General features: G+C 42.1%; 1 protein-coding gene across 1 annotated transcript in view; it reads left to right on the top strand.

The window, feature by feature from the left end:
* Nucleotides 1-1,525: 1,525 nt before the first annotated feature.
* The window catches only part of LOC124545304 (aldo-keto reductase family 1 member B1-like), a 35,688-nt gene continuing 9,493 nt past the window's right edge, over nucleotides 1,526-27,720 (top strand). Inside the window, exons 1-2 of the mRNA XM_047124201.1 lie at nucleotides 1,526-1,678; nucleotides 25,779-25,946. Of these exons, the coding sequence (XP_046980157.1) occupies nucleotides 1,604-1,678; nucleotides 25,779-25,946 (243 nt within the window). The 5' untranslated portion in view covers nucleotides 1,526-1,603. The remainder of the gene's footprint in view (nucleotides 1,679-25,778; nucleotides 25,947-27,720) is intronic.

Raw genomic sequence — 27,720 nt, forward strand, 5'->3', positions numbered from 1 at the left:
TCCATAAACTTCTTGAACCTGAATATTAGTCATTTCCACCACAATACTCTGAATATTATCGGTCATAATAGCTTGGAAAGATGATTTCATATCGCTTATTCTGGATATAGCGTATGTTCTTGTACCCAGAGTCAGTTTTATGATGTTTGCATTGGATGCTCTTCCAATTTTGGAAAAGGTGGTAATTTCCAGATTTTGTTTTTGCTTTTGAATGAATCACTTGTACCGCCTGTATGTGACGTGCGAATGTGTGAAGTTTCTTCTTACGCATATGTAGGATGAATGCTGTCGCCACAGGTGTGATTTTCGTATTTACAAATATTCTCCTGATTGATACACGCATTTAATAACGTTTCCAACTGCTCATCAGAAGGAAATCGTTTCGTTATTTTAGCTACACAGAAATCTTTACCTTAGATACACGAACTGCGTCCGCACCCAACAGACCCAACAGCTGGTGAAACATTACTGGTAGCGATAATGCTTTGATAACTTGAAAGTAGTAAGCGACCTACATTGTTGTTTATCGTCACGCATTACAGCAATAAAGAAGGAAAGACCTGCATTGTTATAAAAACAATTATGTGTATATCTCAGATACGTATAAATAAGATTTTACTACCAATATTTGTATATTGAATAAAAACAATACCAATCGCCGTTATATAGGTTTATTTCTAGGCTACCAGTTTCGACGATTACGTCATCTTCAGGCCAAAACTGCTCCAATCCAGTAACTTTCGTGTTACAAATATAGCTGTGCCTTTAACTGGTCTCATAATTGCTATTACGGGCATGCGTGCTCGTTGGACAACAGTTATATTTGTATATGTTGTGTATTTTTTAATACCCTGAGTCATATAGACCCACGGGAGGGAAGTGTAAAAAATTAAGCTACATCCAAGTGGAGAAAACCTATTTCTTTTTCATTTGAGCCTTACGCTACGTGGAGTGCACTAAAAACAGTCACTAAGTTTAGATCACTAGCGTTTAAATATAAAAACGTTGTAGAAGAACAGACTCCTTTACAGATCATATCGTCCCGAAAACTCCAGCAGGGTTAGAAAGAAATGCAATCTGCCTGCATCAAATGCTCGATTCCACCCTGCTAAACACTAATCCCATATCTTTACAAGTCCCAGTAGTTTGAAGTGTGGGCTGTAATCCGTATCTGCTCAAACGAAATTTTGTGCTTATTCGTTAGGCTGTGCTTGGCAACAGCATTCTTGATTCCTCGCGAAAGATTTCGTTGTTAAACTACAGAAACTCGAAACGTCGCGGAAAACAAAAATGACAATATTAAGAGTCTGAAAACTCCTACTTGTGTTACAGTTTTGGTTCCATCGCGCTGCCGAGTTCCATTAGGGGGCGAGGCTATCAGCACGAAGTAAAACTAATATCGAGATACGGTTACGCACACACTTGACCTTCAGAGCGCGTCACTTGGCGCTGATCTCTGGACGCATCTGCAGCCAAGGTCAGCGTCCCCCCTCCACGCAGCTCACTAGTCCCCCGCCGCAGTCCTCAGCCACTGGTGATCCGTCCGCATCGCACCAAGGCCTCACTAGCACAGTGATCCTCTCGTCTCCAGCAGCCGCCCACCATGCCGACGATCGCTCCAACAGTGAAGCTCAACAATGGCCGCACCATGCCAGCTTTCGGCCTGGGCACGTTCCAGGTAAATGGGCAACGAAGAAAAGCCATAACATCACATTTACACTTCTTGTCACTGTCTCTGTTCGTAGTTGATGTTACGTGCACCAGTCATCCGCTGAAAGGTATTAGCTGTTCCAAGGAAATTGATTATGTGTTTCTAAAAAGTTGTAATACGTTGTCTATTGTGATCTACTAGACATCATCGTCCGCTTCCGTGACTGAGTGGTTATCTTAGATCTACATCTACATCTACATCCATACTCTGCAAGCCACCTGACGGTGTGTGGCGGAGGGTACCCTGAGTACCTCTATCGGTTCTCCCTTCTATTCCGGTCTCGTATTGTTCGTGGAAAGAAGGATTGTCGGTACACTTCTGTATGGTCTCTAATCTCTCTGATTTTATCCTCATGGTCTCTTCGCGAGATATACGTAGGAGGGGGAAATATACTGCTTGACTCCTCGGTGAAGGTATGTTCTCGAAACTTCAACAAAAGCCCGTACCGATCTGGCTGCCATGAGAGAACCCGGATTCGATTCCTGGTAGTGCCATGGACTTCCGTTGGTGAGACGGCTGGTACGGTGTGCAAGCAGCCTCTTGATGCCAATTGAGGAGCTATCTGATCTACTAGTAGCGGCTTCTCGGTCTGAAAAGTCTACAAAACGACCGGGAGAGCGGTGTGCTGACCACATGCTCCTTCATACCGTAATTGCACGAAGCCGCAAGGCAGAGGATAAAAACGGCGGCCGGCAGAGATCCCTTGGCCTTAACGGCCTGACGGGGGGAGATCGTCATTAGACATCTTCCTCCAATTTTCTACCAGTCACGGGCGTCTGCAGAAATTCATTCAATAGTTGGTAAGATTCCAAAATTGCCATTTTTGGTGTGCCACACTCAGCGACGTTGGAGATCTATCGTGCCCCAAGAACTAAATCTGACCAGATGTACACTAAACGTATTGTTTCCTAAACGACTGATACCTATCCACTCAATATATTTTTGAAGGTGAATTACTGTGATGCCCAAAAGGCAGGCATTACTAATTAGTATATCCAAAGTGCATATTTTTGTAGTGCTCGTGTGATTGTGGGTGACACCTTGCTTGAGTTTATGATCTCAAATTCGATCCTCACATGATTGAAACAAACATATCCAACGCATCAGAAAATAAAGCTATAAAATATTGACATAATACACTACTGGCCATCAAAGTTACTACACCACAAAGATGACGTGCTACAGACGCGAAATTTAACCGACAGGAAGAAGATGCTGTGATTTGCAAATGATTAGCTTTTCAGACCATTGGCGACGGTGGCGACACCTACAACGTGCTTTGAACAGTGGACGTTACATTTCAGATGTGTTGAGACCCGTGGCTCTACCCTTCAGCCGGCCGGTGTGGCCGTGCGGTTAACGGCGCTTCAGTCTGGAACCGCGTGACCGCTACGGTCGCAGGTTCGAATCCTGCCTCGGGCATGGATGTGTGTGATGTCCTTAGGTTAGTTAGGTTTAAGTAGTTCTAAGCTCTAGGGGACTGATGACCACAGCAGTTAAGTCCCATAGTGCTCAGAGCCATTTTTTCTACCCTTCATTCGATCCCTGCGAAATCCTACATTTCAGCAGGATAATGCACGACCGCATGTTGCAGGTCCTGTACGGGCCTTTCTGGACACAGAAAATGTTCGACAGCTGCCCTGGCCAGCACATTCTGCAGATCTCTCACCAACTGAACACGTCTGGTCAATGGTGGTCGAGCAACTGGCTCGTCACAATACGCAAGTCACTACTCTTGATGAACTGTGGTATCGTGTTGAAGCTGCATGGGCAACTGTACCTGTACACGCCATCCGAACTCTGTTTGACTCAGTACCCAGGCGTGTCAAGGCCGTTATTACGGCCAGAAGTGGTTGTTCTGGGTACTGATTTCTCAGGATCCATGCACCCAAATTGCGTGAAAATGTGATCACATGACAGTTCTAGTATAATGTAGTTGTCCAATGAAAACACGTTTATCATCTGCATTTCTTGTTGGTGTAGCAATTTTAATGGCCAGTAGTGTATATCTCTACTCCTATACCAATAATGTTACGCTACATTAAATAGTGGAGGCAGAAAAGGAGTGAAAAAGAGATATATTCTCACTCCTTATATATACGGCAAAAGAGCTCACTCATTCTGACTCCTTAATATATCCGGCAAAAGATCTCAGTCACTCCCACTCATTTTCTGCTTCCACTTTTTAATTTGAATGTCGACCTAACATTATATATATATATATATATATATATATATATATATATATATATATATATATATATATACTCCTGGAAATTGAAATAAGAACACCGTGAATTCATTGTCCCAGGAAGGGGAAACTTTACTGACACATTCCTGGGGTCAGATACATCACATGATCACACTGACAGAACCACAGGCACATAGACACAGGCAACAGAGCATGCACAATGTCGGCACTAGTACAGTGTATATCCACCTTTCGCAGCAATGCAGGCTGCTATTCTCCCATGGAGACGATCGTAGAGATGCTGGATGTAGTCCTGTGGAACGGCTTGCCATGCCATTTCCACCTGGCGCCTCAGTTGGACCAGCGTTCGTGCTGGACGTGCAGACCGCGTGAGACGATGCTTCATCCAGTCCCAAACATGCTCAATGGGGGACAGATCCGGAGATCTTGCTGGCCAGGGTAGTTGACTTACACCTTCTAGAGCACGTTGGGTGGCACGGGATACATGCCGACGTGCATTGTCCTGTTGGAACAGCAAGTTCCCTTGCCGGTCTAGGAATGGTAGAACGATGGGTTCGATGACGGTTTGGATGTACCGTGCACTATTCAGTGTCCCCTCGACGATCACCAGTGGTGTACGGCCAGTGTAGGAGATCGCTCCCCACACCATGATGCCGGGTGTTGGCCCTGTGTGCCTCGGTCGTATGCAGTCCTGATTGTGGCGCTCACCTGCACGGCGCCAAACACGCATACGACCATCATTGGCACCAAGGCAGAAGCGACTCTCATCGCTGAAGACGACACGTCTCCATTCGTGCCTCCATTCACGCCTGTCGCGACACCACTGGAGGCGGGGTGCACGATGTTGGGGCGTGAGCGGAAGACGGCCTAACGGTGTGCGGGACCGTAGCCCAGCTTCATGGAGACGGTTGCGAATGGTCCTCGCCGATACCCCAGGAGCAACAGTGTCCCTAATTTGCTGGGAAGTGGCGGTGCGGTCCCCTACGGCACTGCGTAGGATCCTACGGTCTTGGCGTGCATCCGTGCGTCGCTGCGGACCGGTCCCAGGTCGACGGGCACGTGCACCTTCCGCCGACCACTGGCGACAACATCGATGTACTGTGGAGACCTCACGCCCCACGTGTTGAGCAATTCGGCGGTACGTCCACCCGGGCTCCCGCGTGCCCACTATACGCCCTCGCTCAATGTCCGTCAACTGCACATACGGTTCACGTCCACGCTGTCGCGGCATGCTACCAGTGTTAAAGACTGCGATGGAGCTCCGTATGCCACGGCAAACTGGCTGACACTGACGGCGGCGGTGCACAAATGCTGCGCAGCTAGCGCCATTCGACGGCCAACACCGCGGTTCCTGGTGTGTCCGCTGTGCCGTGCGTGTGATCATTGCTTGTACAGCCCTCTCGCAGTGTCCGGAGCAAGTATGGTGGGTCTGACACACCGGTGTCAATGTGTTCTTTTTTCCATTTCCAGGAGTGTATATATATATATATATATATATATATATATATATATATATATATATATATATATATATGGGGCAGTTAAATGACACGAGATAGATGAAAAAAAGTAAGTATCCTGCTTATGATTTCAAAACTAGTCGCCATAACTGGTAATACATTTATCCCACTGAGAGACAAAACGGTCAATGCCTTTGTGGAGAAATGTTTCCAGTTGCTTGCAACCATGATTATAACCCGAACCAAATCGACACGGCCCGAATACCTTTCTTCAAAGCTCCAGAAATATGGAAATCTCACAGGGAGAGTTCGGGACTGTAGGTGAAAGGGCTTACCAGTGAAGGTATGCAGCGTAGTTGAAATAACAGGCACGCCAGATCCAGAAAAGTCTTGACGACCTTCTTCTTCGACTGCTCATTGATTATCTGTAACACGGCGCCACAGTTAACGCACAGTGGTACGTAGAAAATTCACAAAAATTGAGGAATTCTGTCAGTCGAAACCGTCTGGACAAACCCTCAGGAACTTTGACAGACGGCATCATTCTATTGCAGAACAATCCTCCAACCCCACATGGTGCCAAGGGTTTTTCGACCACGCTACAGAAATTTCTCTGGGAAGCCCATACACATTCTCTATGTAGTCCCGATCTGTCCCCTTGCGATTTTCAAATTTTGGTCGTGGCCGTCGATTTGCTTCGGATGAAGAGGTGCACGGCTGGATGCAATCATGGTTCCGTAGGCAATCGCGAACATTTTTCCACGAAGGCAATGATTGGCTTGCCTCATAGTGGGGTAACTACGAGGATCTTTCAATAAGTAATGCCCCACATTTTTTTTCGGAACATATTTATTGTTAAGAGTCAGAATTTGGTGACGATATACATCAAAATGGCTCGACCATGTCCTACTTTTCTACGTAGTTTCCAACACTTTCTGTGGCCGAACGCCAACGTTGTGGAAGAGCATGTATTCCCTGCTGGTAAAAGCTCTTGTCGTGTAGACGTAGCCATGTTTTCACTGCATGACTGACACTCTTGTCATCTTCAAAGTGTGGTCCCTGTAGAGAATCTTTAGGCGGCCGAAAGAGATGGAAGTCCGAGGGTGCACGATTCAGCATGTCTGGAGCAGTGGCTGCGACAGGACGTCCCGAGCGTGGCTGATCATGGAGCTCTGTTTCTGCGTTTCCTGAGGCTATAATTTTCCTTACCCATCGCCCAACTGTACTCAACTGCAGCATCGCCATACACTGTATACAAACATTTGTGGTTATTAACCATGGTTTCTTTTTCTCCACACAATAACAGAACGCTGCTTGTAACGTGAGTCGTATGTAGACACCATTTTGACGCTGCAATACGGCTCTGACATCTGCTAGAACGGTTCGAAACTTCACAGGCGCACAGAACAAACATCAAACGTGAAGCACCAACCAGGACGTTCGTCTATATATATTAATGGCTCTTTTTTTTTTTTTTTTTAATGTGGGGCATTACTTATTGAACGACCCTCGTATATTATCAGTTATAGCGATTACTCTTGAAGCAATAAACACTTTACTTACCTTTTCACGTCTGTCTAGTTTTCATTTGACTGCGCCTTATTCTTTTTTGCTAATAAAACGTCACGCTGAATGGTGTTACTATAATGGATTTGTTGGACTACTTTCGTGCATTCTATTTTTTGATGTTAGTTAAACTTGAACAAAATGTATTATGAATCCTACATTTTTGGGTTGTTTGCGTAATCAGTACCAGCAATCAATTAGATGATTGTGGAAAGCTCCCAAAACAAATCGCAAATAGGATAGAACTGCCTTAACAGTCTAGGACTGAACCAAGCTGGTCCTTGTGTCCCCAGTTCGATTGCTGTGCAGCTATGCCACTGTTATCTTTTCCGTTCTAGAGCAGAATATCGCTAAATCTCTTTCCCACTTCTGCATTTGATTTCACACATGAAGCACAGATGAGCTCACCTATAGTATAAAATGGCGGTGTTCTGTAGGGTTTACGAAAACATCTCTACCGTGGAAAACTGAATGTAGTCTAGTCTCACCAAACCACCACAATCTAACCTAAAAGTTAGAGTGGATTCAGTACAATTAACGAAATCTTAAAAGGCGGACCACACTCGTCTCGTCATCTACTAAAATAGAAGACAGATCCCCGCTACCCTCTTGTTGGAATATGCATTCCGCTCCATTAAATTATGACGTGCTGAAATATGCAGCCACAGGCATCACAACCGGGTGAGTCATTCCGCCAGAGCAAACAGTCTTGCGTAAAGGAGGCCATGTCCTACACGGAGACGAGTGAGTGTGCGTTCATCTCACCTGTGTGGCCGGAAGGAGGAACGCCACGGACGTACAGTTGGTTTTACAGTCTACGCCCTGCAGCTAGCAGACACTCTTCGTTCCATCGATGCACGATCTTCTGGCTAAACAGCTATTTCACAGCCTGCAGAAGAATGGCATATTCTTCAACCCTGTGACCCCTACAGGCCTCTTACGAAATTTTTATCAGCTTTCTCATCTTCTATTACTGCCACATGACCAGCTACCCCGCAGAATACCACCATCCATGAGATGAATATGTTGCGTATTCTGAGAAGCTTGTTATGTGCCGTACTTTTGTTGAATGACCAGTCGAGCGTTAAGGGAATCGATCGAGAAATGCGGTCTCTTGTTGTCATCTGATCTACTCCAAAATGACTCTGAGCACTATGGGACTCAACTTCTGAGGTCATTAGTCCCCTAGAAATTAGAACTAGTTAAACCTAACTAACCTAAGGACACTACACACATCCATGCCCGAGGCAGGATTCGAACCTGCGACCGTAGCGGTCTCGCGGTTCCAAACTGCAGCTTCCAGAACCGCACGGCCACTTCGGCCGGCTGATCTACTCCAGTGCCTTCAGAATCGCGTACAGGTAGGCACGGTAGACTCTAAACGTAATCTGGTAAGCGTATTCTGAACATAGAAAATTATGAAGCAGCCAAAGAATTCTCCCTGTTTCGAGCGGCTTGTGTATGCAGTCTTAAAGTTGTGGCGCCCCTCTAACACGTTATTAAACACGTATTTAAAAATCGCCTTCAGATTGCTTTTTTTTATGATTAGTCAGACTTAAAATAACTGTGGGCCTCTGCAGGTACCAAGATGGTGATTCAACCCGTCCTTGGCTTAAAATATTAATATTCGCCACACACATTTCTAAAGCATAGTTCTTTACTCGGATCCGAAATGGCCTCATCGAATCCTGAGTGGAATCGCCACGGTAGGGTTCACAGGTGTTTGGGGTACTTAACGTATTGTGTACAGATGTAACGCCATGAGCAGTTGCGGTCTGATTCGAAGTGACGCCTCGCCATTTTCAGCTCAGAGGCTGTGCATGGGCTGATTTAAATGTGTCTATTGCCAGCCGAATGCCCTCTTTGTAGACTAAACTGGTACCCTAAGATATTATGGTCTAGCATACCCGTAAACCTTGCATCTAATAATCATACAAGATTTCGATAAATCTTGAGCAGACATGCATTGTCTGCTTTTCATACCCGGCTATAACAAACCTTAAACCTTGCATCTAATAATCATACAAGATTTCGATAAATCTTGAGCAGACATGCATTGTCTGCTTTTCATACCCGGCTATAACGAATTTTAAATTTCCAGACAAATTTTCACTCTGCAACTGAGTGTGTGCATATTTGAAACTTCCTGGCAGATTAAAACTATGATGCATTCAAGGGCAGGATCGAGTCCCTGACTGGCACACAGTTTTAATCTGCCAGCAAGTTTCACATTTTAATTTGTTAAGGCCTTTGAAGAATCGAATTTTCTAGAGCAACTTCCTCAGCTGGACCACTCGGTTCTCAAGTATTTTGGGATCTCTCCTATTATCTCTCACAACGTTCAGAGAAGGCAAGTATAAGTGTCATGCAGAGTAGTGTTGTTGTTCCATGAGGACAGAGAAAGACCCAGTCCAGATGGCATGCCGTAATACGCTGTTTGATTGCGACACACAATAAAAGTCTTCTTTATTTGAGAGCATAAATTTATTTTTTTGCTGTGAATTCAGAAATGTTATGCAACTGCAAAAGTGCAAGAATTGTGCTCTATTTACAAGGTCCAAAGTGGAAAAAACTTACACAAAACGCTTTAAAGACAAACTGATGCATTTATGTCGTCTAATCATGATAAATCTTCCATAACCACGCATAGACGGGAAATAAAAAAAAAAATAAAGTAAACGAGGCCATCGGGATCTTCCACACTACAGTAAAAAACTTGGCGTGCTTGGAAAACTAGAAATTCATTAGGGCGAATATAAACATTTGCTCATCAATCTGAATGAAAAAAGAACGAATTCCGCAATCACAGCATTCACAACTTACCTGGCACACTTCTACTTACTTTCGAACCATGATGAATACAGGTAATGAATGTTGGTTAGATATACATGCATATACTTGGTTTACGGGATTATATTAATCTTTTTTTTGTAGAGCTTGTCGTATGCTGAGATTTTTGTAGGTTCAAAGGGAAACAATAGTTTCATTGTTGTATTTCTATACACAGCAATTTATCTTTGGTTGTTTCTCTTATTACTTATACAACATTTAGAGTTCTTGGATTAAATACTTTTATTTGTAAAACATTCTGCTGTACTTCAGCAGTTACATTATTTTTCATTGGAACGTATGGTTCAGTACATTACTACTTCTCTAATTGACATTATTCTGTTGAATGTCGCATAATTAAGTGCATATTGTATACAATATCACTATATTTGTATTAGATGCCTTGAGAAGCCAGGCGACAATCATGTTAGTGTTAAAATAGAGTACAAACACATTTCAGTTGAAAAGAACTATTTCTATTTCGCTATCCATTCCATAGAGAACACTGTGGTATGTTCTTCCTTGCATCGAACCCCCATGTCTTTTTAGGTGCTTTTTTGAACTGATTGTCTGGTTTCAATTAATCCTTAACAGGGGAATCAACGATTACTCTAATTGGGAATTATATATAGCGTAGTAAGAGCGTAGGCAGACCTTCAAACCGTGAACCAAGTGGTCTTGTAGGTGCTGACTGCTGAGTCTTGTACCATAGGACTCGAGGGAGAGAATTTGCAAGGTGGCTGGTATCCCCTTTCTGCACCACAACTGCATACATGTATTAACAGGGTTCTATATTTACATAAACAGGAAGCTACTTAACTTTAAGAGCTCATGTCTTGTGGTACAAGCGTTTCACTAATAATCCATCTTAGCCTCACTATTGGTGAAGTGCAAGTCCCGCTAAGTGATGAATGACAGACACCAAACAAGAATGCGAGTGACTGAGACTTTGACTGGTGGGCTGGTGACTGAGATTGAGTGAGACCTCCGGTCCGTGGCAGCGATCAAAATACTTCCGGTCGAGAGGGCGTTGGTAGCACGTTACTTGCGAGTCTGCCTTTGGCATCTCTCCTGATAGGCGCACTTGGTCCAGCGCCTACCATCGATTTTCTTGCTATATATTTGCCGACCGGTGTGCTGGCGTCAGCTTACGCTAGCCACTGACAAAAGTCTTCAGGAAAATTACTTATCTTACCAGCATTTCATAAAGAAGATGTAACAGTGCTTTGAAACTCTCAACATCCCATTTCAGAAGGAAAGTTGTACAGTTACAACATTTGGCGAAATATTTATTGGGAACAACTGCCGCCGTTCCATGATCAATCTCAGATGGGACACTGGTTCTCCTCATGAGGTTAGGGGCACGAGAAAGTGGTAAGGTTACTTCCCATATGTGATAACACTAAGGAGTCTTCAGCATAGGTGAGTTATATGAGGTTCTTTCGTGGCCTATCACAGTCGCAAAGAACTGGAGAATAACTGCAGACGCAAAGGTGTAGATAGACCATCGCTGCTATAATGAAGGAAACCTGGTCAAAGGGCGTGTCAGCTTTGCCGAAGACTTGATGTGTCGTTAACGGCTCGTAAGTCGTATTCAGTTAATACTTTTAGGAACTTCAAGAGGTTGTTTCGCAGCTGTCTCTAAGGAGACAAACGATTTTTCAACTGGAGAGGAATTCCGTCTTTTGCAAGACACCTGTGCGGTTTTGTTTTCACCTAGACACTTTTAACACTTTTTGTGCTATCTTCAGTAGGCTCGTTTGTTTATTTTTTTGTTTTCTCACACGTGGCTGTTAGATATTTATGCTAGTAACTTAAGGTCTACCACGCAGTCTATAGCTTGTCATAGTTTTTGATGCTAGGGAGCTTTTACTTTGTTTGTGTCGAGGTAACATGCTTATTGGCCTGCCGGTGTAGCCGTGCGGTCTGGGCGCTTCAGTCTGGAACCGCGTGACCGCTACAGTCGCGGGTTCGAATCCTGCCTCGGGCATGGATGTGTGTGATGTCCTTAGGTTAGTTAGGTTTAAGTAGTTCTAAGTTCTAGGGGACTGATGACCACAGGAGTTAAGTCCCATAGTGCTCAGAGCCATTTGAACCATTTTTAACACGCTTATTTCTTTCGTTTTTCTCGTTAAACGTGCATTTTTATGATTTTTTCGCCAAGCGTGTTGTCATGACACAAACAAAATAAAAACACCACAACATCAAAACTTAACTATGACAAGGTGTAGATTTCGCAGTGGACTTGAAGCTGTTAGAATAAACCTCCAGTAGCTTCATGCGAGAAGAAAAGTAAACAAAGAAACCCACTGAACATAGCATCATAAAAAGCGCTGAAACATACCTGGGTGAAAACAAAAATATAAAGTTGTCTCTCATGAGGCGGAATTCCTCTCCAATTTTCTTAGCAACCATGGAAGTAAGAAGAACTGCAACATTCACAAGACGACTATTTTTCAGTTCTCCTTTTATCATCATCATCATCATCATAATTTAAGACTGATTATGCCTTTCAGCGTTCAGTCTGGAGCATAGCCCCCTTATAAAATTCCTCCATGATCCCCTATTCAGTGCTAACATTGGTGTCTCTTCTGATGTTAAACCTGTTACTTCAAAATCATTCTCAACCGAATCTAGGTACCTTCTCCTTGGTCTGTCCCGACTCCTCCTACCCTCTACTGCTGAATCGATGAGTCTCTTGGGTAACTTTGCTTCTCCCATGCGTGTAACATGACCCCACCATCTAAGCCTGTCCGCCCTGACTGCTACATCTATAGAGTTCATTCCCAGATTTTCTTTGATTTCCTCATTGTGGACACCCTCCTGCCATTGTTCCCATCTACTAGTACCTGCAATCATCCTAGCTACTTTCATATCCGTAACCTCAACCTTGTTGATAAGGTAACCTGAATCCACCCAGCTTTCGCTCCCATACAACAAAGTTGGTCGAAAGATTGAACGGTGCACAGATAGCTTAGTCTTGGTACTGACTTCCTTCTTGCAGAAGAGAGTAGATCGTAGCTGAGCGCTCACTGCATTAGCTTTGCTACACCTCGCTTCCAGTTCTTTCACTATGTTGCTATCCTGTAAGAATATGCATCCTAAGTACTTGAAACCGTCCGCCTGTTCTAACTTTGTTCCTCCTATTTGGCACTCAATCCGTTTATATTTCTTTCCCACTGACATTACTTTCGTTTTGGAGATGCTAATCCTCATACTATAGTCCTTACATTTCTGATCTAGCTCTGAAATATTACTTTGCAAACTTTCAATCGAATCTGCCATCACAACTAAGTCATCCGCATATGCAAGACTGCTTATTTTGTGTTCACATATCTTAATCTCGCCCAGCCAGTCTATTGTTTTCAACATATGATCCATAAATAATATGAACAACAGTGGAGACAGGTTGCAGCCTTGTCTTACCCCTGAAATTACTCTGAACCATGAACTCAATTAACCGTCAACTCTAACTGCTGCCTGACTATCCATGTAAAGACCTTTAATTGCTTGCAAAAGTTTGCCTCCTATTCCATAATCTCGTAGAACAGACAATAACTTCCTCCTAGGAACCGATCATATGCCTTTTCTAGATCTATAAAGCATAGATACAGTTCCCTGTTCCACTCATAACACTTCTCCATTATTTGCCGTAAGCTAAAGATCTGGTCCTGACAACCTCTAAGAGGCCTAAACCCACACTGATTTTCATCCAATTGGTCCTCAACTAATATTCGCACTTTCCTTTCAACAATACCTGAGAAGATTTTACCCACGCTGATTAAAGAGATACATCTGTTGTTGTTACAATCTTTTCTGTTTCCATGTTTAAAGATTGGTGTGATTACTGCTTTTGTCCAGTCTGATGGAACCTGTCCCGACTCCCAGGCCATTTCAATTATCCTGTGTATCCATTTAAGACCTGACATTCCACTGTATTTGATGAGTTCCGACTTAATTTCATCCACCCCAGCTGCTTTATTGCACTGCAATCTATTGACAATTTTCTCCACTGCCTCAAATGTGATCCTATTTCCATCATCATTCCTATCCCATTGTACCTCGAAATCTGAAACATTACTGATCGTATTTTCACCTACATTGAGCAACTCTTCAAAATATTCCCTCCATCTGCCCAAGGCATCCACAGGATTCACCAGCAGTTTTCCTGACCTATTTATACTACAAATAAAAAAGATAGAAGATTTTATGTCTCGTCTACGAAGACGTTATTAGAGGAGGAGCATTAGCTCGAGTACTGCAAGGATGGGGAAGAAAATCGACCGGAACTATTAGCTTCAGGAGCATGAAAATGAAGCTGGTTTTTTGGCCATCAGAGCCACTTTATCTGAGTCCGACGGAAGGCACGTGGGACGCTATCGGCCACCAGGTCCGCGCCCACAAGTCCGATCGGTGATCTACGGGAACTGTGTGACCTGTGGATAGACATATTGTGTTACGTACCTCCAGAAACCTCTCAACGACTAGACGGACCCATGCCTCTCAAAATCACTGCTGTACTGCATTCTGTAGGTGGACGAACATTCTATTGAGCGGGAGGTCATATTTTTTTGCCCATGGACGTGTAGTCTGGGGAGTAGTCATGACGTCACAAACTTGAAGTCGACGTCCGCCATACTAGAGGTACCAAACGTTAGCTTCTGCTGGAACTGATTTAATAGAAAACGTCAGCTTGCATCATTTACAGATCTACTTGTTGTTCTGATTATAGTCTTAAGTCTAAAAGAATCACATTTCATTCGTACGTGGACTCGTTCAGGCGATATTTCCCTTTATGTACACGAATTTTAGTTGCGCTGTTTACTTTTACTGTAGTGGTTTTATTTCTGTAATTTCACTTTCAATTTCCTATCAGTACAGATCCAAGTGCGCTGTGGTTGAATGCTGTGAGAAGGAAAGATGGAAACCGTCCTGACGTAGCAAAATATATTCTCAGCATTTTCGGGAAGATGACATAGAGGAAACATCAGTTTAGTCATTTCATATTAAGGAAAATACCGAATTACGTAAGCAGTCTTTTCACTTCACCCGCGGAGCTTCTTGGATACTCGAAAAGTGTAATAAAATGAAAGTTACATTAACTAGGCCAAATGCATCGTATTACTAGATCAAACATGCCTTTAAGATCAGGAAAACGTCTGCCAATGTCTTCTTGACCATGTGTTTTTCACGAAAGCAATGTAATATTTAATATTAAAACAACTGTTGCCTGGACACGATAGAAATTAAGAACAAGAAGCAATTGTGAAGAATAGTCCGCTAATTTGTAGGTGCTGCTAACATAGCGGCGTCAGCTTTAAGGCAATGTAGAGCCTCCGTAGTGGCACCTCCCCATGGTTTCGGCTCATCAGTAGATGTGACTGGCTACAGCAATTGCTATCTTACATTGCCGTTTTAGGGTGTAGTGTATCTAAAATGAAGCTTGATTCTCGCGAAAGGGTTCGGCCTCGCATTTATTGCATTTTTATGTTTTCTGCAAAAGTGTCTGTTGCGAGTTGCGTCGATTATGTCAGTGTATTTATCTTTTCACAATTTGTTGAATGCTTTGTTGATAAGAATAATATTTCACCGAAATTGTTACCTTCGGATCTCGGGGAATAAAAACGTAACGAGCATCGCTCACACTGAAACAGTCGGATTGCTTTGCGTACTGTCATGTGGCAAAAACCTCGCCGTGATGACTAGAAGTGATTGCTGTATATTAGGAGTGTTATAACTATTAACCAGTGTATTCTGCGTTCTGTACCACTAATGGGCCATATCGAACTGTCAGAAAAATCTATTTAAGAAATCCTGTTTATTAAGTCCTCTAATAATGCCAACTGATTGGTAACGCGCTACGAATCGCATCGACTGAAATTTTCCTACGCTATCCTGTATTTGTTTTCGAGTGGACAGCGACGACCGTTGCGCTTGTTGTCTGTTATATAATACTGCTGTGACCGTTTGGAGCTGACACGTAACCGGTGATAAAGATGCGGATATCAAACTACTGCCTGCCACTTGTGGATTATGCAAAGTCAGCGGCTGTAACACGAACTTATGCTTCTCACATAGTGTCAGACTGTTGCGAGTGTCGCATGCGAAGGTAATGATTTAAGTACTGCGCCCAAGAACCCCATAAAAATCTTGGTATTTTACGATTAATGTGTGGAATTCGATGTAACGCAGACAGTAGACTTCAGTAGCCGGAAAGTTACAGCCATCATCAAATTTATCAGGACTATTCTTAAATATAGTTTACATTAAAATTGCTACACCACGAAGACGACGTGCTGCAGACCGAAATTTAACCGCCTATCGCGATTGCGGTTTATCGTATCGCGATACTGCTGCTCGCGCTGGTCGAGATGCAATGACTGTTAGCGGAATATGGAATCGGTGGGTTCAGGAGGGTAATACGGAACGCCGTGCTGGATCCCAACGGCCTCGTATCACTAGCAGTCGAGATGACAGGCATCTTATCCGCATGGCTATAACGGATCGTGCAGCCACGTCTCGATACCTGAGTCAACAGATGGGGACGTTTGAAAGACAGCAACCATCAGCACCAACAGTTCGACGACGTTTGCAGCAGCATGGACCATCAGCTCGAGGCCATGGCTGCGGTTACCCTTGACGCTGCATCACAGACAGGAGCGCCTGCGATGGTGTACTCAACGACGGACCTCGGTGCACGAATGGCAAAACGTCATTTTTTCGGATGAATCGAGGTTCTGTTTACAGCATCATGATGCTCGCATCCGTGTTTGGTAACATCGCGGTGAACGCACATTGGAAGAGTGTATTCGTCATGGCCATACTGGCTTATCACCTGGCGTGATTGTATGGGGTGCCATTGGTTACACGTCTCGGTCACCTCTTGTTCGCATTGACGGCACTTTGAACAGTGGACGTTACATTTCAGATGTGTTACGACCCGTGGCTCTACCCTTCATTCGACCCCTGCGAAACCCTACATTTCAGCAGGATAATGCACGACCGCATGTTGCAGGTAGTGTACAGGCCTTTCTGGATACAGAAAATGTTCGACTGCTGCCCTGGTCAGCACATTGTCCAGATCTCTCACCAACTGAAAACGTCTGATCAATGGTGACCGAGCAACTGCCTCGTTACAATACACCAATCACTACTCTTGATGAACTGTGGTATCGTGTTGAAGCTGCATGGGCAGCTGTACCTGTACACGCCATCCAAGCTCCGTTTGACTCAATGCCCAGACGTATCAAGGCCGTTATTACGGCCAGAGGTGGTTGTTCTGGGTACTGATTTCTCAGGATCTATGCACCCAAACTGCGTGAAAATGTAATCACATGTCAGTTCTAGTATAATATATTTGTCCAATGAATACCCGTTTATCATCTGCATTTCTTCTTGGTGTAGGAATTTTAATGGCCAGTAGTGTATGTTAACGACATATACCGCACATTTTCGGATTAACGCATCTGAGTATCACAGCAATTGTCCCTACTGTGAAACGAATCCAAATTCTTATAACTTTTAATGTTTAATTTTCATTGTAAATAATCCAGCCTCCTAATGTACAACAACCTTTGAAACTGATGGAACTTTTTTGACATTAAAGTCAGATAATCTCAGGTCTGGAGACGTCAACTGAGGTAGAACTGAAGCTTTGATTCTTCCAGAATGAGCAACGTTCTTTGAATTCAGTGAATCATCTAATGAAGTACTCCCACATATACAAAGTGCTGACTGGTACTAAAGTACTAAACAGACTTCAGTAGTACTGTGGGCCAAGCATCCCCCTCCGACGAACGAACTGCCGAAATATTCGTAAAGAAGACCCAGAATTCACGCCTTTCCAGGAAAGCTGATGCATCCAAAGAACCATAGAACTGGTTGAAACCCGAAATAGGAGCTCTAAAGTATATAACGAGATCCTGAAGGTAATGGAAAAACATGGATTGTTCGGGAAGGGAAGCGTCCATTGCAGCAAATTACTATGACTAGTGAGGTCGAAATTAAGTGTGTCTCCAATCTAATTTTGACGTCTAGCTGCAGTCAAATCACTCATCGCATGCTTTTATCATCCACCAGATTCAGGTAGAACAGTTGCAAAATCATTCAGCGAAAATCTAACCTCAATTGTACGTTGGACGTCACTTGTCCTTTCTTTCATTTCTCAGCAGTGTGGAAAATTTACCAAAGAACTTAGTTCAAGAAATGGCTCTGAGCACTATGGGACTCAACTGCTGAGGTCATTAGTCCTCTAGAACTTAGAACTAGTTAAACCTAACTAACCTAAGGACATCACACACATCCATGCCCGAGGCAGGATTCGAACCTGCGACCGTAGTGGTCTCGCGGTTCCAGACTGCAGCGCCAGAACCGCGTGGCCACTTCGGCCGGCCAAAGAACTTAGTTCAAGAATATTTTCACCCAGTATATATTTATAACATCACTATATGTATATATACTGAAGCGCCAAAGAAACTGGTATAGGTATGCATATTCAAATACAGAGATACGTAAACAGGCAGAGTACGGCGCTGCGGCCGGCAACGCCTATGTAAGACAACAAGCGTCTGGCGCAGTTGTCAGATGGGTTATTGCTGCTACAATGGCATGTTATCAAGACAAAAAGCGATTTTGGTGTTGCAGTCGGCTCACGAGCGATGGGACACAGCATCTCGGAAGTAGCCATGAAGTGGGGATTTTCCCGTACGACAGTTTCACGAGTGTACCGTGGATATCAGGAATACGGCAAAACATCACATTTCCGACATCGCCACGGCCGGAAAAAGATCCTGCAAGAACGGGACCAACGACCACTGAAGGGAATCATTTAGCGTGACAGAATGCTGCAGATTTCAAAATTGGGCCATCAACAAATGTCAGGTTGGGAAACATTCAACGAAACATCATCGACATTTGATTCCGGAGCCGAATGCCTACTCGTACACCCTTGATGACTGCAAGCACAAAGCTTTACGTCTCGCCTGGGTCCATCAACACAGACACTGGAGGGTTGATGACTGGAAACATGTTGCCTGGTCGGACGAGTTTCGTTTCGAATTTTGTGGCGCGCATGGACGTGTACGGGTATGGAGACAATTTCATTAGTCCATGGACCCTGCATGTCAGCAGGGGACTGTTCAAGGTGGTGGAGGCTCTATAATGGCGTGGGGCGTGTGCAGGTGGAGTGATATGCGACCACTGATGCGTCTAGATACGACTCTGACAGGCGACACGTACGTAAACGTACTGTCTGATCACTTGTATCTGTTCATGTCCATTGTGCATTCTGACGGGCAATTCCAGCAGGGCAATGTGACACCCCACATGGCTCCAGGACCACTCTTCTGAGTTTAAAGAACTGTTGTTTTGTAGACTGTGCGACTGTGCAAGACTGTCCTGTGTAGAAAAAACAGTTTTCTGTGCTTTATGACAAACAAACGAAAAATATCGGTATTCCGAAAACAAAGACCCAGTCGGGAAGAAAACTGCTATAGACTTGCAAGCCAAAGGTAAGATAAAATTTATACAAACTGTTAATACCAGAAATATATTTATTTACTTTTTATTTTGCGAACAAATAGAAGTTTTTGCTTTATGTCATCGCTATATCGTCAAGGCGACGTGTTGTTATCATTCCACACTCACTTGTGGAAAATTTAGGAAATTTTTTACTTGGTCTCCTACAGTAAATGCAGTGTCTGTTGATCTCCCACGAAATATAGGTAGGCTTCGAGGATCTGATGGTCTTTCCGATCATTTTGTTTACTTTTTTTTTTAGCGTACCTTTAAAAACAGCCAAGAGTTCTTTGGGTAAAATTGGAAGTCGCCAGAAAATGTCGTTTATTCTCAATGTTGGTTCTAGTTTGTCTAAACGTTGACAGAAGGCGGCTGCGTCATCTTAAAATATTCATGAAACATTGACTCTGGAAGAAAGGAGTGAAAATCTCATTCTGGAACTGTCGCTAAGCCATGTCTCCGCTATACACTTTCTTCCAGGAGTGCAAGTTCTGCAAGGTTCACAGAAGAGCTTCTGTGAAGTTCGGAAGCTAGGAGACGAGGTACTGAAAATATTGAAGATTTACATTCCCGACAAAAATAAATCTTCAATTCTTATGCAATTTTGGTGAAATCTCGTAACCCATCGTATGTTTAATGGCGAACAGCTGGGACTGAAACTTACCGAAGGTTTTTGTTTCTACTTTTGAGTTATCTGTGCCAAATGAAAAATTATGCCTGAAAAGAGTGAGGAAGTGGATTTTCTTACTACAAATATCTCTTTATTCCTCAGTAATACTGGCTTTAACAGACGGCTGGCGTGGTTCTGCAAGTTGTCACTGTGTTAACAGCTTCAGAGTTTAGTAAGTTTCAGTCCCAACTGTTCACTGTTAAAAATACTATTGGTTATGGGATTCTACCAAAACTGCAACAGAATTGGCGACTTATTATTTTTTGTCCGAGATGTGAACTCATTCGAAGAAGCATCATCTGTTATGAGTAATGGCTACATTTCTTTTGTTGACAATTTTAAATTTACTTCTTTTACAAAAACACAGTATAATTTGCACAAACTCACCTTGCAGTAGCTACTGTGACTCAAAGTCTTATTAGACAGGCAATTGACGACCTTACTTTGTCGGTTTATAGTAACATAACAGAAGAAATTCAATGTTTTTCAGCCAGAAAATTCTCGTTTCACTAGCTGACATCACTCTTAAAAAATTACACTAATGGTTTGAAAAAAACGAAGAAAAAAACAAAATAAAACTATAGCTTTTCTATATCACCAGAGATAAGGAAATTTTGTTTGTTAACCACATGGTGAAGTACTCTTCTCTTTGTGTGCTATCATTTTCCAGAATCTCGTTTCGATATCTCGATACGCGGTGTGAGGGGTGTTACGAATATTTCATTCTCTCACTTGCTGCATCGAAGGGGAAAGAGTTACATAAAATCCATTTTCTCGAAACTGAAGACGAATAGAGACCTCTTTTCAAGTCTAAAGAAAAATTCATTATGTTAGCTTAACTTTCTACGCGGCAAAATATGGTGTAATATGCACCAGACACAAAATCAAAGCGACCCCAATTTTCATTGCGAACTTTTCGAATTTCTCACAGTGTATTACTTAAATGGAAATATCACAATTAAATGGAAATATTTCCATTAGCTTCTTCATGAAGCTGAGGTCTAAATCTAAAAATAAGGTAGAGTTTTTTTTGCCGATTAGATTCTTTCTACAACCGTTTGAGAAAGACTGCAGGGCGTGTTAGACAACAAATCTGCCCTGGAAATACTTGACAGATTAAAATCTGGTTTCTGAACGTCCGTCTTACTATAATGATGCTTCATCATGCAGAAACACATTTTCAACAATTGTTGGAATGGTACCTCCTCTACCAGGAGAGGTAAGACGTTTGATAGGAACTGACAATACCTCGCACGAATCAACCTGTTTGGTAGTATGTAATGTCCTGTTTGTCTATAACCAATAATCCCTGCCCTCATATCGATTGAAATTCATCGCTGATGCCTTGATTCTTCAACCGCTTGCGGGTATGCATCAGGTAGGCTGATCTTCTGACCAAAGTGCGTGGACACACTATACATTATACCAGTATAGCAACTGCTTCTGGAGGATCACCCAGACTCGTGGATGATTAAGTGCGATGGATACTGAACCTCTACGTGCAATATATCCTGGATCTTTTTCCACTCGTTGCAATATTCACTCGTCCAACAACAGGAGTACAAATGGTGTGAGTCCTGCTATGATTCGCCATTGCTGGAGATACAGAGCCATAGTCTGTTAGGCGCTGGAAATGACGGCTGATTAACTGTGCAGATGGTACTCTGCTCTGCATTGTGGATATTTTTCAGCATACAGGACATGCACTCGTTGGTTGCTCCCGTTTACTACGCCATAACGGAGTATCATATCTGCCGTTTCCTATGTGGAAAAATAAGCTTTCATTATGCTGAGAAGGTCAAAGATAACACTACAAGGTAAAAGCGTTTCACAAATTTATCATAACACTAATGGTCCCGCTAAAACTAGTGCATGAACAGCACTTAGCCAGAACCGTGATCACAGTTTACCGTAACGACACTAACAGTTGTTTACCGCATACTTTATCCATGGACAATATCAGAGGAATCTATTCTTATTTGTTTACTGCTTACTGTAAGTCGTTCGTAACAGCAAAGAGTTTGCAGTAGAAGAGATGTGTTTCACAACAGCAAAGATGAACAAGTGCTCGTAGCTCTTAAGATTTGCAGTTTAAAGCCATATTTCAGGACATTTGGTCTCCTTTGGTCAATACTACCACTGCTCAACATATGCGATACTTTTTTAAACACACTATATACTTGTACGGCTGTGATGGGGGCTTGGCTTTGTGTCTGTCTTGGTCACGATTATGTGTTCGGTATGTTGTTCATAATATTTCAGTTGCATTCTTGTATTCTCATTCATTATTAAATCTGCTTTTGCAATACCCTCATTTGTTTGTGTGTTATTGACCCTATACTTCCCTGACCAGAAATCTAGTTCCTCCTGCTATAAAATTTCACTAATTCCCATAATAACATTAACTTATTCATTTCTCTTTTGAAGTTTTCTACAGCTCTTACATGATTTTCGGTTCTAACTTTCCACTCTCTGACCAGCATAACACTAGATCTGTTTTCTTTTTTCTTATGATGACACTCTCCTTAGTAGCGCCACCTGGAGATCCTAATGGAGTCTGTTTTGCTCTTGGAATATTACATCCAACAAGATGCCGTCATTAAGCCATACAGTGGAGCTGCATGCTCTCGGAAAAAGTGATGATTGTGCTTTTCTCTTGCTTCGAACCGTTCGTGACACCAGTCCAGCAAAGCCATGTTGGCTAATGTTGCATGGCCATACCAGTCAATCATGCGGACTGTTTAGGACTGTTGCCTGAGCAAAACTAGCTGTCCTTCCTCAGGAGTCAGCTATTAGTCTTGCCCCTCTACAGATATAATCGATTATGGTTGCACCTATGATACTCTTATCTCTATCTTTGAGACATGCAAGCCACTGTTACAAGGTGTGAGTTGTCAATTTTATTTTGAATAATTTTACTTCACTTGTTCTTGTTGGGATTGGTAGATTGATAAACCATATTTGGCCATTCATAAGCACACTATGGCCTATTATTCTTCAGCTCTATGTGTGCAGTAATTGATCTTACTTCTAGTGTTGTTGTAATTATCATTAATTTCCCAAATCCCTCCAGTTACACATCAAAATTAAGAAATGTGTGAACTCTACCACAATTTAAGAAGTGTCGGTGGTTTGTTGGAAACTACTTTTGATAGCTAACTGAGCCAGTGAAGGACACTATTATTTTTTTCATTTATATAGTCTGTTAGGGATATAAGGGGAGATATTTTTATTGGTAACAGAGAACAGTGTATTGGGCAATATTACATCAGAATTTGCTTCATTTACAGACTAACAATTGTAGCAATTAGGAGATGAATGATTTTAGGTTGGTTAGTACCTCCAAGTAAACGTAGCGAGAGCAAGCCATTAATGCTTATTTTATCCAAGGCAGCAAGTCAGTTGGTGAGTGTTAACATTTGGACGCAAAACATTTAGTCTATACTGACAGGCGTAGCGCACTTAGGTGCAGAAAACATCAGGTAGTAATTTATGTGATGAGTTTGTGGCAATACTGTCAAATGTGGAGAAAAAACAGCTAACACACTGAAATGCGTACATATTATGGTATCAATGATCAGAATATCTGCACTTACATCCAAATATCCTGTATAGTTAATGAGGATTACTCAGCAAAGATCTTTATCTAGTATAATTACGTAGGCTTGCACAGCCAGAGTCAGTAGGCATAAAAGTTTTCTCGTTGTGGTACTGTGTCATATGATAAAAAACCATTACTGGTGAAACCCTTGTTTCGGCCATGGTTCAGTGGTCTTCTTCTTGGTGTACTGTTCTTTATCTACGTAGATACCTAGCAATTTAATTTTAACATTGTCTATACCTGACATAATGCACATGCCCTCTACTTTCTTCTGATGCGATCTGACAGATTTAAATGTTAGTAACTGGGCTTTTGTTTTATTAGTGTTTAAGCTATGATTAAGAAAATATGAGATTTCTCCTGTGATTACTCGAATCGCAATTGAGCCCTGTTAATTACAACCTTTTCCATAGAACAAAGGACCGGTGCTATAGCTCAAAATGTGTAAAAAAAAGGGGTGGAGGAGGATGTAGAGTAATATTATTAATGACAACTAAGAAGTGAAAAGCACGAAGAGTTAAACCTTGACGAAGAACCTGTCTTACTATACCCCAGTGAAATATAAATGCATAATCTTAGTACTGATTTGAACGCGAGTCTTGTGCACTGTTTGCGATTTAGTAAGTAGGTGGACAGCAGCTGCATGGATGAAGCCATAGTATAACGTGCCTTTAATTTCTTAAGCTGATATTTATGGTTAACTGTGTCAAGGCTCAAAGGGCAAATATCAGGGTCCTCATGGAATTTTTGCAACGTGTCATGAAGACGAAACAAACAATAAAATAAACACTAAGAAGAAACAAAAACATGAACTCCACTACCATAACGTGCAGTAGTAAATTGAGTATTCCTGTGGATTACGTCCTATGCAGACGAACGGCCATCCCTACCTATATCAACGTTAAAACTTTCTTCCTGAGAAACCTTGATTTTGATGTCCTGTTCCACTGACAATCTGTGTGAATGCCACCATTTTAAATTTATTGTGGGCTGTCTTGCTGTCCTATTCCATTCCTTCAAGTGTGAATAGACATTAAACTGTCCTAAACAAAGAATTTTGTGATTGGGAGGTATATCAGATTCAGCAGAAAGAAACGTTCATAGCACGACCGACTTAAACTGCACTATAAATAAAATCTTTTTACAGATTCATGTCATTTAGACATAGATATTCAATTATTCATATCAGTCACATGTTACTTTCCCTTAAATTTTTTTTTTGTATAATATGGGCTTTAACATTTTCCAACATTTATATATTACTTATTTAACGAATTTTTTCTCTCAACAATTCAGTTTTTCCTGAAGATGTTATTTTATGCAAAATTCATGAAATTGTATCAAATCAAGGAATGAAGGAAACAATACAATGTGTTGCTATTATTAACCAAATATGATTAGCAAACGTATGGTTTGGTGTTTAAATTAATCAAATAGAAACTCTTTTACATTCATATATGTCATCATTATACTATGGAACACACTAAAATACAATACTAAATCCTTGTCCCCCTCAGAAAACATTGTTTTACATTAGCAAGATAATACTACAGTATACTGTAATTTATCATGGTGTCAGATATTACCCTGTTTCCTCTTTGAGTCAGTTACATCTCAAGTGTTACATGCATGTGAAACATTGAGCATACGTACTTGGAAACGAGTCTACAACTGTTTTCTCATATTTGAAATGAAGATTTCAAGGCAAGCATTTGGCCCAGTGTATGACATAGCTACTGATGGCTTAATTATAAGTTTGATAAATAATTGATTATCGAAATTCCGTGGGTCTAAACAGGGAATATATACCATGACAGGAGAAGAGTGTCATTTGAATGAATGTCTTAGATTGATGTCATTAGCCTGTAAAACTACAGGGTTTATTGGCATCTGTTAGGTCACGGAAAATATAGTGATGGAATGTAGGAAGATTTGAGAAAGAATGGTATCAGAAGTGACTGGTGACAAAGAGCAGAAAATTGAAAGTAATGGAGAAGACCTAGCAGCCCTTGAGTCTAATAATGATGATGTTGCGGTTGTTTGTTGATGATGATGATAATTTATTGGACTGTAAGACTTTTCTTTTGGGACACCGCGAATAGTGCTCCTTATAAGCGATCCAGATGAAACATAACTCACTACTAAAGGTGTCATCATCTTTCTCCACACTCCAGCTTAATGTTAAACGTAGTGTTGCACTTTTTATGTTACAGGCAACTCCAGGAGCTGTAAGAGACGCAGTCAAACATGCTATTAATGTGGGCTATCGCCATATTGATACTGCAGCTGTCTACCTGAATGAAACGGAAATAGGCGAGGCCCTTCAGGAGAAATTTGCTGATGGAACAGTGAAGCGGGAAGAGATGTTCATCACCAGCAAGGTGAGCCAATCGGGTTTCAATAATCATAAAATTATCTTCTTCAGAAGAAGACTGTAACGCCTAAAAATTACACCTTGGTTAGAAAATGTTCTTAGGTGCTTACCCTTGACGAGAGGCAAACCGCTTTATTGTAACGTACGTTTCCAAAACAATATATAACAAACTTCCTGGCAGATTAAAACTGTGTGCCCGACCGAGACTCGAACTCGGGACCTTTGCCTTTCGCGGGCAAGTGCTCTACCATCTGAGCTACCGAAGCACGACTCACGCCGGGTACTCACAGCTTTACTTCTGCCAGTATCTCGTCTCCTACCTTCCAAACTTTACAGAAGCTCTCCTGCGAACCTCTCATTCTGGGAATATATAACAAGTGTGTGTGCACTCTTAGCCCATTGTTTATTATCCGCATCTGCTATTTCTGTGTTACTTGAACTTTTTGTAGCCAATGTGTAATTTCTAGGTGTTACAATTTCATTCTGAAGAAGATAATTTTCTAATCACCGAAACCTATGTCAAGGGTTCTAATAAACCTGTTATGCAACTGATTTTTCATCCTTTCCAAGATTATCGATGGTATTTTGCGCATTGCACAACGTAATATTTGTACATCACACTACCTTCGTCTAAGTCTTCAAAATATTATACCATTTTACACTTTATCAGCACTATTTAAAAACGCTTCCTACGTGTATGTACTGAATCAGACGTTGTCAGCTTAAAATGAGCGAAGAGAGAGCTCATTACCCAAGCGAGATGGGGGCTCCAATTTGATTGACGTCCTACCTCCACAACCACCTGATAAGTTCTCCCAAGCAATTCGTCCGTCGCCCTCACTTCTAACTTTCTTGGGCTTCAGTGGCATCAGCCAATCCACTCTACTAATACTGGTTGGTTATAATTAAAGTGCAGCTACTCACAGAGTTTATTGTGCGCTGTAATTATCATACGGCTGCAAAACTTGGTAGATAAGTTAATGCGTTAATGCAGAAGCGATTTATGCTGGAAAAAATTATTTCCAATTTTGGTCACCAGGAGCAAATCAAGTGCTATAAAGCATATATGTGACAGTATGACATCCACACTGTCATTTGGCAGATCCTAACGTGAGTGAACAGCATGACTATGAAGACAGGAGTCTGTGCACTGTTAGTGAAACTCTCTTACGTGCACGGCAGAAAATTGGCTTTGGGGATTTCTAAAATAACGCTGTTATCAGGCGTACAACGGGTCTTTGTCTGAAGGGCAATGTACAGGAACATGTTGATCAGGTTCCACTGGAACTGCTGCGGGCAACTGTTGATGACATCGTTATACAGATGCAGCATTTCGTCACTGGCGTTCATGCTAAACAAATTGTGTAAGCAGAAATTGCTAATAAAATCAATATTATGCGTTTCTCACATGTCTGACCTCTTCTGACCTTTACGTAATCCGTTAGATAAGGAAATACTTCTGCAGCCTTTCTTGCATTCATAGTGCCCGACGTGCACCTGGGAGCCAAAAGCTAGTGTAAATCGATTCCGCATTACCGTTTTAGAATATCTACCAAGTTTCGCTGCCATACGATAATTACAGCCCACACTAGTCCTCTGTGAGTAGCTGTACTTTAATTGCAATCACCTAATATTTTCCCTTTTTGCAAATATAGCGCCCTATATCGGTTCCCTCAATGGAGACACTTATTTTTGGGTAACAATACTTGAAATAATTTTACATCCAAGTTAACTCTTACGTAACGTAAATTTCTGGCGGACTACTTTTTCTTCCTTGAGTC

Source organism: Schistocerca americana, chromosome 8 (genome assembly GCF_021461395.2).
Source record: "Schistocerca americana isolate TAMUIC-IGC-003095 chromosome 8, iqSchAmer2.1, whole genome shotgun sequence".
Classification (NCBI taxonomy): domain Eukaryota; kingdom Metazoa; phylum Arthropoda; class Insecta; order Orthoptera; family Acrididae; genus Schistocerca; species Schistocerca americana.